The sequence below is a fragment of the Pristis pectinata genome, chromosome 5 (assembly GCF_009764475.1).
Source record: "Pristis pectinata isolate sPriPec2 chromosome 5, sPriPec2.1.pri, whole genome shotgun sequence".
NCBI classification, from domain to species: Eukaryota; Metazoa; Chordata; class Chondrichthyes; order Rhinopristiformes; family Pristidae; genus Pristis; species Pristis pectinata.
Window position 1 is genome coordinate 108,359,729 of NC_067409.1, and position 12,652 is coordinate 108,372,380.

The 12,652-nt window shown below is 42.2% G+C and overlaps 1 protein-coding gene across 1 annotated transcript in view; it reads left to right on the top strand.

The window, feature by feature from the left end:
* Positions 1 to 6,513: 6,513 nt before the first annotated feature.
* The window catches only part of creb5b (cAMP responsive element binding protein 5b), a 310,784-nt gene continuing 304,645 nt past the window's right edge, over positions 6,514 to 12,652 (top strand). The window contains exon 1 of the mRNA XM_052016820.1: positions 6,514 to 6,627. Coding sequence (XP_051872780.1) covers positions 6,619 to 6,627 — 9 coding nt within the window. The 5' untranslated portion in view covers positions 6,514 to 6,618. The remainder of the gene's footprint in view (positions 6,628 to 12,652) is intronic.

A 12,652-nucleotide genomic window follows, 5' to 3' on the forward strand; every position in this document is an offset into this window, starting at 1 on the left:
CTGCCAAGTGACCGGGCATTTCACCTCTCCAAGCTCTCATTGGTCTGAGTTTACTGTCATCTGCTAACTTCATGCCCTGCATTTCCAAGTCCATTTGCTGGCATAAGGTCGCACCCGTTCTTGGGAAACACTGCCCTGCAGCCTGGGAAACAACCTCTCTCTCTCTCTCTCTCTCTGCTGGAGTGCCCGTTTCTTAATCAGCGCTGTAGACTCAGTAAAAGAAGATTGGTATTGGTTTATTATTGGCACTTGTACCGAGGTACAGTGAAAACCGATCGTACAGGTCAATTCATTACACACAGTGCAGTTACATCGAGTTAGTACAGAGATTCCTCCCGGGCGGAAACTTTGAAGTGCATTTCCTCCTCCAGAGCAACCACCATGCGGACACACCTCCCTGTGCTTCGCCGCGCCCACCGCCCCCTCCTCCCCCTTCGACGCAGCGTCCTCGTTCCAGCCCCAGTCCCTCCCACCTACTGAACGTACCCACGTCCTTGCATTCAACGCGTTCTCCGCTCTGCCCCTGCGTCCCCCGCACACGCCCCGCTCTCTCTGGGACTGCAATGATTTAGAAGTTCAGGAATCCCACGTGACGTCACCAAAGGGTGATGTAATGCTTCTCTAAATAGAATGTATTGTAATCTTCTCTCAGTCCAACGTGGTTCCTCACAGACCCGCTTCTTCAATTAGACTTTCGCTAAGTTACTGGAAAATCAGTGAAAGGCACAAAGACGACAACCTCTCAGGTATTCTGACCCTTTTGTGCACTTTCCAACTGAGTTGTTTCTGTAAAACATTGTTAATTTGCATCTGTTTGCAATTTTTTCCCCTTTTTTTGTTGATGCTAAATGGTAAACAGTAACTGTATCGGTGCGGACACTGGGGGTGTGTTACGGTTTATAAACTGTTGATGGTTGCTGTTAGTAAGTTTAAAAAAAACTGAGGCGCTGTCACGTAAAAACGGGTCCATTTCATGGAAAAAGAAAGTGTGTTTAAATGAAAGTTCTTCGGAGAAATGTATGGGAAGTCATTAGTATTCTTGCGCTGTTTTTGTCTGGCTCCTTCACAGGACAGGGTCGGCGAATGGGAATTTTCAAAATGTGTGGAGAAAATCCTGATTCGTGTGTAAACATTATAAAAATAAACATTTGGGTTCACGTTCTTGCTGTTGTTCAGCTTTTAGCCGTTTATTGTTAGTACTTTTGCTGTCAAGTATGCACTCTGCGTAATGGACCTGTTATACGTTATAGCAACTCTTGGTCGGACGCTTCCAAATGAGCTTTGAATACAAGTGTACAATTGGTATAGATCCATGGAGTTTTACACGTGTTCGGATTAACAAAAGTCTGTTCTTGACATCTTAAGGTGCTGAATTTAGTTTTTTTTCTGCTGATAGAATAGAACATCTTAGAAATTCTGATTGACTGTGTCCTTTCTTGCTGCCGTCAGTCCATTGATCACTATATATTTAGTTTTGTTCATTTAAAATTGCTACCGGGAAAGATATTTTGTTATTATATATGAGAACAGGGTTATAGTTGGCCATTACGTCATTCTGCAGCCTATTAAGCATGTTTGATTAACAGCCTGCGATATTGAGGGTTCAGGGGGCCAGATCTGCTGACAAAGCGCTCTCCTATTAAATCCTATCCGTTAAAAAAAATCTACGGATGAAATGTTTTAAAACCTCGACAAGTGTAATTTTCCAATAATTTTCACTTTAAATTTATACATAATTACCCTTTCCGGACAATTTTTAACGCCCACTGTACTTGTAAAACGATACATTCAAACTTGAAACGTGTTCTCTATTATTGATGAAGGGGTTCATTCAGACTCATTCATCTTGAGTTGTAACACCAACTCAATCACGACGAGTGATTGATTTTTAAGTAACTTTAAGAGACATGAAATTGGGAGTCTGAATTGACGCCATGCAGGAGGGAATGGATTAAACTTCCTTTTTACATCATACCTTTTGCTTTACACACATAATCGTCCTTTTAGTGCAATGTGTAAATAAATCTCGCTTGAGGTGGGTTCCCAGCGGCGGAATTTGTGCATTCCTGCTCAACTGTACACAATCAAACGTACAGCGGACCCACTGTACAACAACCAACTTTAAGTGTCGAACTTGTGAGACGGGCATTGTTGTTGCGCTTGTAGTGTTCACCGTTCGCTGCAGTTTCTGAATGCCAGATTGCTGAAGAATTCCTCCAGAGTGTATGCATCAACGGGTTCAGTTCAGAGACACCGGGCCAAGCTCGTTTTTACTTTCGCGGTTGGAGGGTTTCGCCCAGCAGCGGTAGGAAAGTAAACCCCCATGCTTCAGGAAGAACGCCGCGGCCAAGTTCGGTTTCTCGGAGAAACCTTCACACAGGCCCGGGATACGTTGTTCCCTCTTCTGCCTTTGCAAAGTTGAGAGTGCGCTTTTGACTATAACTCATGCCCTCAAAGTTACCAAAATCCCGTGTATCTAGTCCGATCGCCAGTGAGAGCAGGAGTCCAGTCCCGCATCGTTCATGGTGAAGACCGAGAAAAGAACAACTTTAAATAACTGAGAACATGGTGTTGAACCATTCCAGAGACTGCGCTCTGTTCACGCACATTGTATTTTCAGCAAAGAGCTTTTGAACGGAGTGCTCAGCAGACGCTTAGTAAATGCAACACTTTCGCAGAAATTGTGGAGTTCTCGACAGATGGGTAATGAGCTAAATTAAAGTTTGCGATGTCTGTCCTTCGTGGACTTGCCGATGAAGCCAATGCGGTCGGGAACAAGGGGAGAGCGCGGCGTTTTTCGCAGATCACTACCATACACAACTAAGTCCGGTCGGTGCAGAGCCCGGGAGGAACACATCGTGAACCGGTTGAGCTCACGGATCAAAGAGTGATGTGGATCTCCCACCGAGTGGAACACTAGAGTACTAATCGGTTTGGGAAACACAGTGGTAGCAAGATTCCAACTGTCCTTTGACAAGTTACATCTCAGTGACTATCCGTTTTTTTGCAAAATTCCCAGCCTTAAGTTGTGTCATAAATAACCTAAGTAGGTTCGCATAAATAGAGACACACAATTAATTTACATCTGAACGAGCGATCATCTTGAAATTCAAGTTTTAAAAAAGTGCAAAGTGAGCACACTCATTGTCACCCTATACTTAAGATGAGCAAGATTTGATCCCCTTTACTTGAGCTGTTCAATAGAAAGGTTAGTGGGAGCACTTGGGGCCTTGTTAAACGTGCCACCTTTAACGCCACCTCCCCATTCCCGAAAAGCTACAAGGACGACAATTTTCTCAGGTATTTTGACTGTTTGATATGCCCCTCAGATAGATGTTAAAGATCCACCATCCTGTTGCCCGGGTATAGATCTCATCATTGTCGTTAGTAGCCGCAGTGTAGATCATTTCAATTTGCCTATACAATACTTCATTGATAATTCATTGGCTGTGAATAGGAGGATACGCTTTATATAAATGAAGACGCCAGTTTACTGTTGGAAACTAAAAGGCTTTTCATCATGGGAGTTGTATATTGATACATACTCTCAAATGCACTAAATAATGATACATTAAAAGAGATACAATTGCACATAAAATATTTATTGCAAACATATATTTAAATCGAATTATATTGTAAAACACTGCCGTACACATTAATGTATAGCGAAGTCCATTTTCTGTAATGTTCCCTGTAAGGGAGATGGAAGATTGCAGGCAAGTAGATTAATGCAGATGAGCAAAAAGGGTGCTGCAAATGTGGTGGAGCAGAGCACCCGCTTCTGTGTTGTACCGCTATGATTAACTTTGGGAGCGAGAAACTAAAACCCACACATTTAACCTTTTCTCATCAATGTTAGTCTCAAGACTGAGTTACGTTTGAGAGGGGCAGGGGGTGGTGGTAGCCGATTTGTTAGACTGAACCTTAAAACTGAGATGTTTTATATAAAAGGTTCACAAGGCTGAAGAGAGAATGTTTTTTTTCCTAAATTTATCTGCACATTGTAATTTCATCATCTTCTTGTCAACATATCCTAAGTTTTTGTTTACAAAACATGACTTAGCTGCTAAGTTGTTAAGAATTTGAAAATGACAAGCCATTATTATGGCAGTGAAGTAGCTGACAATACTTATATTGCTGATGACAAAGCCATCTCTCTCTCACCCTCTCACCTATCTCCCTCACCCTCACAACCTCTCCCCTCCCCTCTCACCTCTCCCCCTCCCCTTCCATCTCTCCCCTCACCCTCCAACCTTTCCCCTCCCCTTCCACCTCTCCCCCTTCCATCTCTCCCCCTCACCCTCCCACCTCTCCCCTTCCCCGACCTCTCCCCCTCCCCCCAACCTTTCCCTCACCCACCCCTCCCTCCCCCCTCCCAACCTCTCCCACACCCTCCCACCTCCCCCTCAAGCCCTCCCCTCTCCCCTCCCCTTCTACCTCTCCCCCTCTCGCCACCTCTCCCCCTCCCCCTCCCAACCTCTCCCCTCCCCTTCCACCTCTCCCCTTCTCCCCACTTCTCCCCCCTCCCCTCCCAACCTCTCCCCTCCCCCTCCCAACCTCTCCCCTCCCCTTCTACCTCTCCCCCTCTCGCCACCTCTCCCCCTCCCCCTCCCAACCTCTCCCCTCCCCTTCCACCTCTCCCCTTCTCCCCACTTCTCCCCCCTCCCCTCCCAACCTCTCCCCTCCCCCTCCCAACCTCTCCCCTCCCCTTCTACCTCTCCCCCTCTCGCCACCTCTCCCCCTCCCCCTCCCAACCTCTCCCCTCCCCTTCCACCTCTCCCCTTCTCCCCACTTCTCCCCCTCCCCCTCCCAACCTCTCCCCTCCCCTTCTACCTCTCCCCATCTCGCCACCTCTCCCCCTTGCCCTCCCAACCTCTCCCTTTCGCCCTCTCACCAAGTGGGCGTGGGCAGACGAGGAGCAGAGCGAGGGAGAGTAAGGACAGTCAGTGATGGAAGCAGAAGTCCCTGGACATAAGGTTGGGACAGAGAGTGAGTTAGGAACCTAGAAATGGCCTGAGGAAGAAGGTGCTGTGTGAAATGGTGGGTGCCTCGCAGGAGATCAAAGTGGCCCGCCATGAAATAAGAGGAATGTAATGGAATCTGCACTTTGTAACTAATTCGCCATGGCTATGCCTTTCTGGGGGGGGGGGGGGGGGGCAGAAAGAGAGTGTGTGTGAACAAGCATTCTGACATTTTGTAGTGTGGTTTAAATTATATCTTAAAATGGACACAGAAATGTACCAATCAATTATATATCATCACTGCAGTTTTCTAACATTGACTGGTTCTATTACAGTTAAACATCTCGCGCACTGATGAACACTAATTGGATTGATTCCTTATCCTAAGAAGCTGAACGGCTTTAAGATTTCTTTTAATTTGCATTCCAGGAATGAGCTAATACTAGATTGTCCTGTTCCTCCCATCCAGTCACTAAAATCTACTGTAGCTTGAAGTGTGAGGTGTGTGGCTCACAAACAATTTCAGTAGATTGTGTTTTGCACAGACAGCATCAACCATTTCTTTGTTTTTTTGGTGTATTGAAAATAACATCTTTATAGGCACTTTAGTGGTCTTCATGGATTCTTGAACCTTACAGGTTGCAGCATTTCAAAGTGAGTGACAACGTTTCAGCATTGATTTTTTTAAATAAGCGTGACAATGCATCAGCAGAAAACACCATGTTAAAGTTGCTTTCTGCCGTCCATGTTAACTCCAATCCTCAATTCATAGAATTGTTATACTTACAGCACAGAAGGGGCCATTCAGCCCATTGATGTTGTGCTAATGCTTGATGTCCAGGAGCAGCTGTAATACCATGTCAGTTCTTTATTGCTTTTCAAATAATTATTCAAATCCATAAAAGTATGATGTGAGTGAAGTTGCCAACAGTGAAATCTGTCAAAATATTTGCACTGTGAAACTATATTTAACACAGAAATGACTGAGACTGTCTAATCTCATTTTGCTTAGATCCTCATAGGCTCAGTTTGCATAGAATTCAGCCTGGATCCTAGAAGTGAAAGGAAAGGCGACGATATTAATTGTTAACATTTCTCCTCTTGATCCTAATTTCTACTTTGGGCTGAAATGAACTATATCCATGTAGTATCATGCATGTCAAATACTATTTTTCACAAACCTTATTACATTAAATGAGTAAAAACTAGTTTTATTTTATGAAATATTTGTTGCAATGATGTTTGATTTCTTTTGCCTCATTACGCAACATACATTCAGATATTATCTTCACAATTATAAGTCCTCAGGTAATTTTAAGTCTCTTTCTATTCTTATCTTTGAAATAAATCTTAGATTTATTTCAAAGAAATAATAACAGCTTACAATTGAGTAAAGGAGGCTTATTGCTTTAAGATTCAGTCAGAACTAATCAAAAAATAATAATTGCTTGTATTTTCCTTTCTGTAGATTGACATTTATGGTACCAATAATTCCATGACAGATGCATGACTGGATATTAAAGTGAAGGAACTAAGTTATATGGATACTCATAAAATTGGTGAACAATATACATGAACAGCCCTGGATAAGGAGAAGATCTTAGTGGGGAATTTTGTCCGTTTGGTTTCTGCTCCATTGGAATAAAAACGTATTTGCATGGATTTGGTGAGTTTCTCTTTAAAGTAGTATATCATATTGCATTGCGTAATTTTACTTCAAGGTTTGCTTGCTGAAATTTTTTAATTATGTGTGAGCTCTTGTGGGCACACTTGCCACCTCTGGCTTTCTAGTTTCCATGAGGCAGCTTTTTCTGAACAAAGCCTTGCTTTCCTTTACTCCAGTGATTCTTCATGGTTACATCTGTATAACATTTGTTTCATTCAGAAGAGACCTGGATAAATATCTGAAAGGAGTGAATTTGCAGGGCCACTATGAACTAGTGGGTCTAACTCAATTGCTGTTACGTAGAACTAGTAAAGACTTGACAGGTGAAATGGCCTCCTTCCATGCAATAAACATTTTGCGATTTTGTTAGGTGTTCCTCCTAAAGTTATGCCAAAAATTAAATATCGCAGCATAATCTACTTTCTTCCATTAAATGTTTGCCAAGTTTAACAGGTAAATAGTGACTTATAAAACATTGCAAATGATGCTGAAGAAAGGTTGTGGCAGTTAAGGGAAGTTGTGAAAGTTCATATTCTGAAAACCACCCTAATGTCTGGAAATGAATGACCAAGTATTGAAAGTTTTACACCAAAGACAGCCATGTGCTTTTTTTTTGTGTACGCTTGTCGAACAACTGTATACTTTCATGTTCTGACCGGAGAGTTCTCTCTATGAGACTTGGTTGCCTGTTCAATCATCTACTCCTCTTCTAACTGCACCTTCCTATGCAGGAATAGGAGGTGCAACATTTGCCCTTTTACCTCCTCCCTTCATGCCATTGAGGGCCTGAGGCACATCTTCCAAATGCATTGGTCAATTGAGTTTGCTCTAGTCACTGCTCATGATGTGTTCTGTTCAGTAATAGTGAGATCAGACATCTCCATTCAATTTACAATCATAACCCTAAGGTCTGGTCACCTGTCAGTTTAATTGTGCCTCCCAACCTTCACTCTGATCTGTCTCTCCTGGACTTCATATATCATTCTAATGAAGTTCAAGGTACAGTGTGTCATCATTGGATTAGGTACTTCAGTCTTCCAAACACAGCGTTAGCAACAAGTATGGATCAAACCATTGCTCTACTTTTGTTTGGACAGCACCTGTTGGCAATGATTCTCTCTTCTCATGTACGGTGTTCAGCTCAGAGTGAAGTCTCCCGAGTGTGCAGCTTCTACTGAACGTAAGGAACAAGAATTTGATGAATAACAGAACTTGGCAGAGTTGAAGTAAAGGTGCTGCTTGGTTTTTAAAAAAGATACAGGGTTAAGCTCATCAGAAAATAATCAGTGGCTAACTTATAGCTTAAAGAGTGAAGCTGGTGTTAAAAAAAATAAGGGAAGGGTGGTCCAACCAGGGTAATGTATTATTAATAAACTCATCTAACAAGGAAATAATTACAAGGTAAGGCAGCCGAGAATTGTTGCTGCAGTTCCTCCACCATGTGAAAACTTAAGAACACTACACATGTTCTGCGAGATCACGCGTGCAGGAAGTGCCTCCAACTGAGCTCGAGTTCGGGATGCTGGAGTTTGAGGAACATCAGGAGCCGCTGTGGGACATGAAGGAGGTTGAATTTCCTGGATTGTACATTTCAGGAGGCAGCTACTCTACAGCCAGAGGATAGCTAGTGGGAAAGAACAGGAAGAGTAGATGTGTGCCACTCTCAGACTGGTACTCTGCATTAGAGATGGATGTTGTCATCTTGAACAAATGCAGTCCAAAATATGGGCACCATGAGGCAAAGGACTGCAGGGGGACCATAGCAAAGTGTGCAAGTGCAGTAGTCATAGGGGATACCCGAATGAAATGAGCTGCCAGAGGAAGTGGTTGAGGTAGGTACAATTACAGCATTTAAAAGACATTTGGACAGGTACATGGATAGGAAAGGTTTAGAGGGATATGGGTAAAATGCGGGCATATGGGACTAGCTTAGATGGGCATCTTGGTAGGCATGGATGAGTTGGGCTGAAGGGCCTGTTTCCATACTCTATGAATCTATACTGTACGCAGGGGAGGTGGACAGTCAGGCACTTCTGCTGCTCTCATCGTGTGTCCTGCCTTGGTGTGCCACCCCATCCCTTGCAGTATCAGGGTTTCGCTGAAGGGGCAGGGATTGGGGGAAGGGAGGGGAGTGATCCAGAAGTTTTGGTACATGTAGGAAAAACATTTGAGGTTCTGGAGTAGACCTTAGGAAGTTAGGGCAGAGTTTAAGAAGCAGAACCTCAAGTAAATGGCTCGTGGGAGGATATGTGAGTCATATAATGACCAAAAGCAAATTTATTCATAGAGTAGAGGGCATGGTTGAGGTACAAAATGAGCACTTTAAATCAGTCTTTACTAAAAAAAGATGTTGCTGGAGTCCCATCATGGAAAATTATAGATGGTATATTGCAAATATTGCATTTTTGTTTAAAATAAAAAAAAGTAAGATAAAGCCAAAACCCACAGATCAGTCACTTAGCCTAGGTGATGGAAAAACCTATAGAGATGATAATGAGCTAGGGCTTTTCTCTTTAGAGAGAAGGAGGATGAGAGGTGACTTGATAGAGGTCTACAAGATGATAAGAGGCATAGATCAAGTGGACAGTCAGAGACTTTTTCCCAGGGCGAAAATGGCTAACACGAGGGGACATAGTTTTAAGGTAATTGGAGAAAGGTATAGGAGGGATGTCAGAGGTAAATTTTTACACAGAGAGTGGTGGGTGTGTGGAACAGACTGCCGGCAGAGGTTGTGAAGGCAGGTACATTAGGGACATTTAAGAGACTCTTAGATAGACACATGAATAATAGAGAAATGGTGGGGGGGGGGGGGTGATAGGCGGGAGGGAAGGGTTAGATCGATCTAAGAGCAGGATAAAACGTTGGCACATCGTGGGCTGAAGGGCCTGTACTGGGCTGTAATGTTCCATGTTCTATTTTCTACAGGGAGGGATAGAATTAGGAATCACCTGGACAACTGTGCATTGCTTTTGGAAAACCAGCATGGATTTATTAAAGGCAAATTGTGTTCAACTAATGACAGTGTTTTGATGAGGTAACGGAAGGGTAGATGAGTGAAATGCAGTTGATGTCATGTTTTTGGGCTTTCAAGAGGCATTCAGTAAAGTACCATGTCATCAAAACTGAAGCCAACAGAACAAAAGGAGCAGGAGCATCATAGATACAAGATTTGCTTAATGACAAGAAACCGAGGAGGAATGAACAATTGTTTGTCAGGATTGGAAGGAAGCAAATAGTGGTGTTCGCCAAATGAGGGTACTGAGATAATTGTTTTCCCAAGTACATATTAATGACTTGGATAGTGTCTTTAGGGCACTGTTTCCAAATCTGCAGGCAACAGAAAACTCTGGAGTAGGGTGCATTGTAGGGGGGTGGGGGAATACTAGTAGATTTCAAAAGGATGTAGATGGGCTGGTGGGATGGGTGGACAGACCTTTGGAAGATGAAACTGAAACTGTGAATAGTTACATTTTAGTTGGAAGAATGAGGAGAAATTATACACACTACAGAGCAACGTTCCAAAAAGGGGTACAGGAACAGAGACCTGGGGATTAAATCACTGAAAGTGCAGGGTAAGTTGAGAAAGTGGTTGAGAAAGCACACAGTATCCTGGGTTTTATAAATAGAAGCATAGCGTATTATGCAAGGAGATCACGATGACCTTTCATAAGCCTGAGGTTTGGCTACAGATGGAGTACTGTATCCAGTTCTGGGCAATACACTTCAGGAAACATGTGAAGAAATTAAGGTATGAGAGAGATTCACCAGAATGATTAAAAGAATAGGAACACTTAGTTATATAGACACACTGGAGAAGTTGGGGTTGTTCTCCTTGGAATAGGTGGGAATGAGAGGGGATCTGATGGAGGCAGTTACAATCATGCATGGTCTAGATGGAAAGAAACTGCTTACATTAGTGCATGGTCATCAACCAGAGGACATAAAATGAAGCTGTTTGGCAAAAGAGCTAAAAGTGAGATGAGAAAAAACTTTTTTATGCAGTCAATGATTCAATCAGGATGCAGTGCAAGGGGTGGTTGTGAAGGCGTATTACATCATGGTAAGTGGAAGGAAACTAGATAAGTATATAAAAGGAAAAGAAAATACAGTGCTGTGGAGAGAGGGCAAGGGATGGGATGATGGGCTGAAAGGCCTCCTTCCATATTGTAAACTTTCTGTGATTTGGGGATCCTGTAGACCCATTTTTCATTTATCCCATCACCACTCCCTGCATCATCAACCCTCTTGCCATTTAACCCTACCTGTGTTCTTCCCTCCCTTCATCTTCCCAGTCTCTATCTGCGATTAAAATCACTTCTGATAAAAGGGCATTGGCCGAGCATATTAGCTTTGCTTCTCCCTCCACAGATCCTGACTGACCTGCAGATTGTTCCCACACTTTTTGCGTTTGTGGACAATTTTCACCAATTGGTGCCAATATATGGTTTTAGGCATGACAATAAAATGAATGTTTTAATTTCAAGGATTTGAACCAGTTCTGAGGAATTTTCAGTTATTTATTCTTGCCAGGTTGAATCATTACTAAAAATATTTACAAAATAATTTTAGATGTGGGATTTCACCTTATTGTCTGCTTGCACACCTTATTGTCTCTGTAACTGTAACACTTTATTCTGCATTCTGTTATTGTTTTCCCTTGTACTACCTCGATGCACTGTTGTAATGAACTGATCTGTATGGATGGCATGCAAAACATAGTTTTTCACTGTACCTCAGTACATGTGACAACAGTAAACCAATTTATCAATTTACCAATTCAGAGAAATTTAATTCTGGCGAGAAAAGATGTAATGGTCCAAAGGTTACACAGGAGTAATTATAAAGCATAAACCCAATTTCTTAATTCATTAATGTTACAATAATAGAATGGATATCTACCTATATACTGAATGACCCCATTGCAAAAATGTATCTTATTCCCTTTTTTACAACACAGTTGCATTTTGCTGCAGAACAAGTCCATCGAGCCACTGTGTCTTACATTTGTTTTAAAATACACCTAAAGTAAGTTCTGGACTTAATATTAAAGTGACACATTACAGAATGCAGTTTTTTTCTGAGTATGAAACACTTGTGTTGACCTCAGAACTACCCACTACTGCTTAGATGAGTGCAGTTTGAAAAATTCATGCTAAATGCCAGGTTTTGAAGTTGATAGCATTTTAATCCCTGGCTCTGTTTGTTAACAATTCACAAAAGTAATCAATATTTTTTCATTGTCAGTAGGAAGGGAAAATAAGTTTGCCAACATCAATCAGATACTTAAGTTAGCAGCATTTGCAGTCCCTCAGAATTGGACAATATGTTTTCTATTGTTAGTTGTATGGAAACTTCGGACAGAAATGTTATAAGATCATTATGTTTGAGAGTGACAGTTACAGATGTGTTTATTTAATACTTACCTATTTAAATTTTGGTTGTGACTTTGACATCTTAGATTCAGTCGGTGTTCATGCCAGTGTTGATTCGTGCTACAGGCTCTCTGTCTGTAGGTGTAAATCCCTGGGGTTCCACAAAACTAATTCAGTTTTTACCTTTGGTGGCCCTCTTTGGTTTGCTTGTCGTTGAAATTGGTATTGGTATTGGTATTGGTTTATTATTGTCACTTGTACCGAGGCACAGTGAAAAACTTGTCTTGCATATCTTCGTACAGGTCAATTCATTACACAGTGCATTGAGGTAGTACAGAGTGCATCGAGGTAGTACAGGGTAAAAACAATAACAGAATACAGAGTAAAGTGTCACAGCTACAGGGAAGTGCATTGCAGGGAGACAATAAGGTGCAAGGTCATAACAAGGTAGATTGATTTGAAGGAATTAACAGTCTTTTTATCAGTTAGTACAAAAAATTAATTTTTACTTTCTTGCTCATAACAGCTGCTGTTCGCACCATTAAACTAGTTTTATCCCCAGCATACAATATAAATTGGTGTAGGTCTCCAGGTGAAATTTATTGGCTTGAAAGGCTACTTTATTTCACTGAATGAATTGGACACTGGGCTGG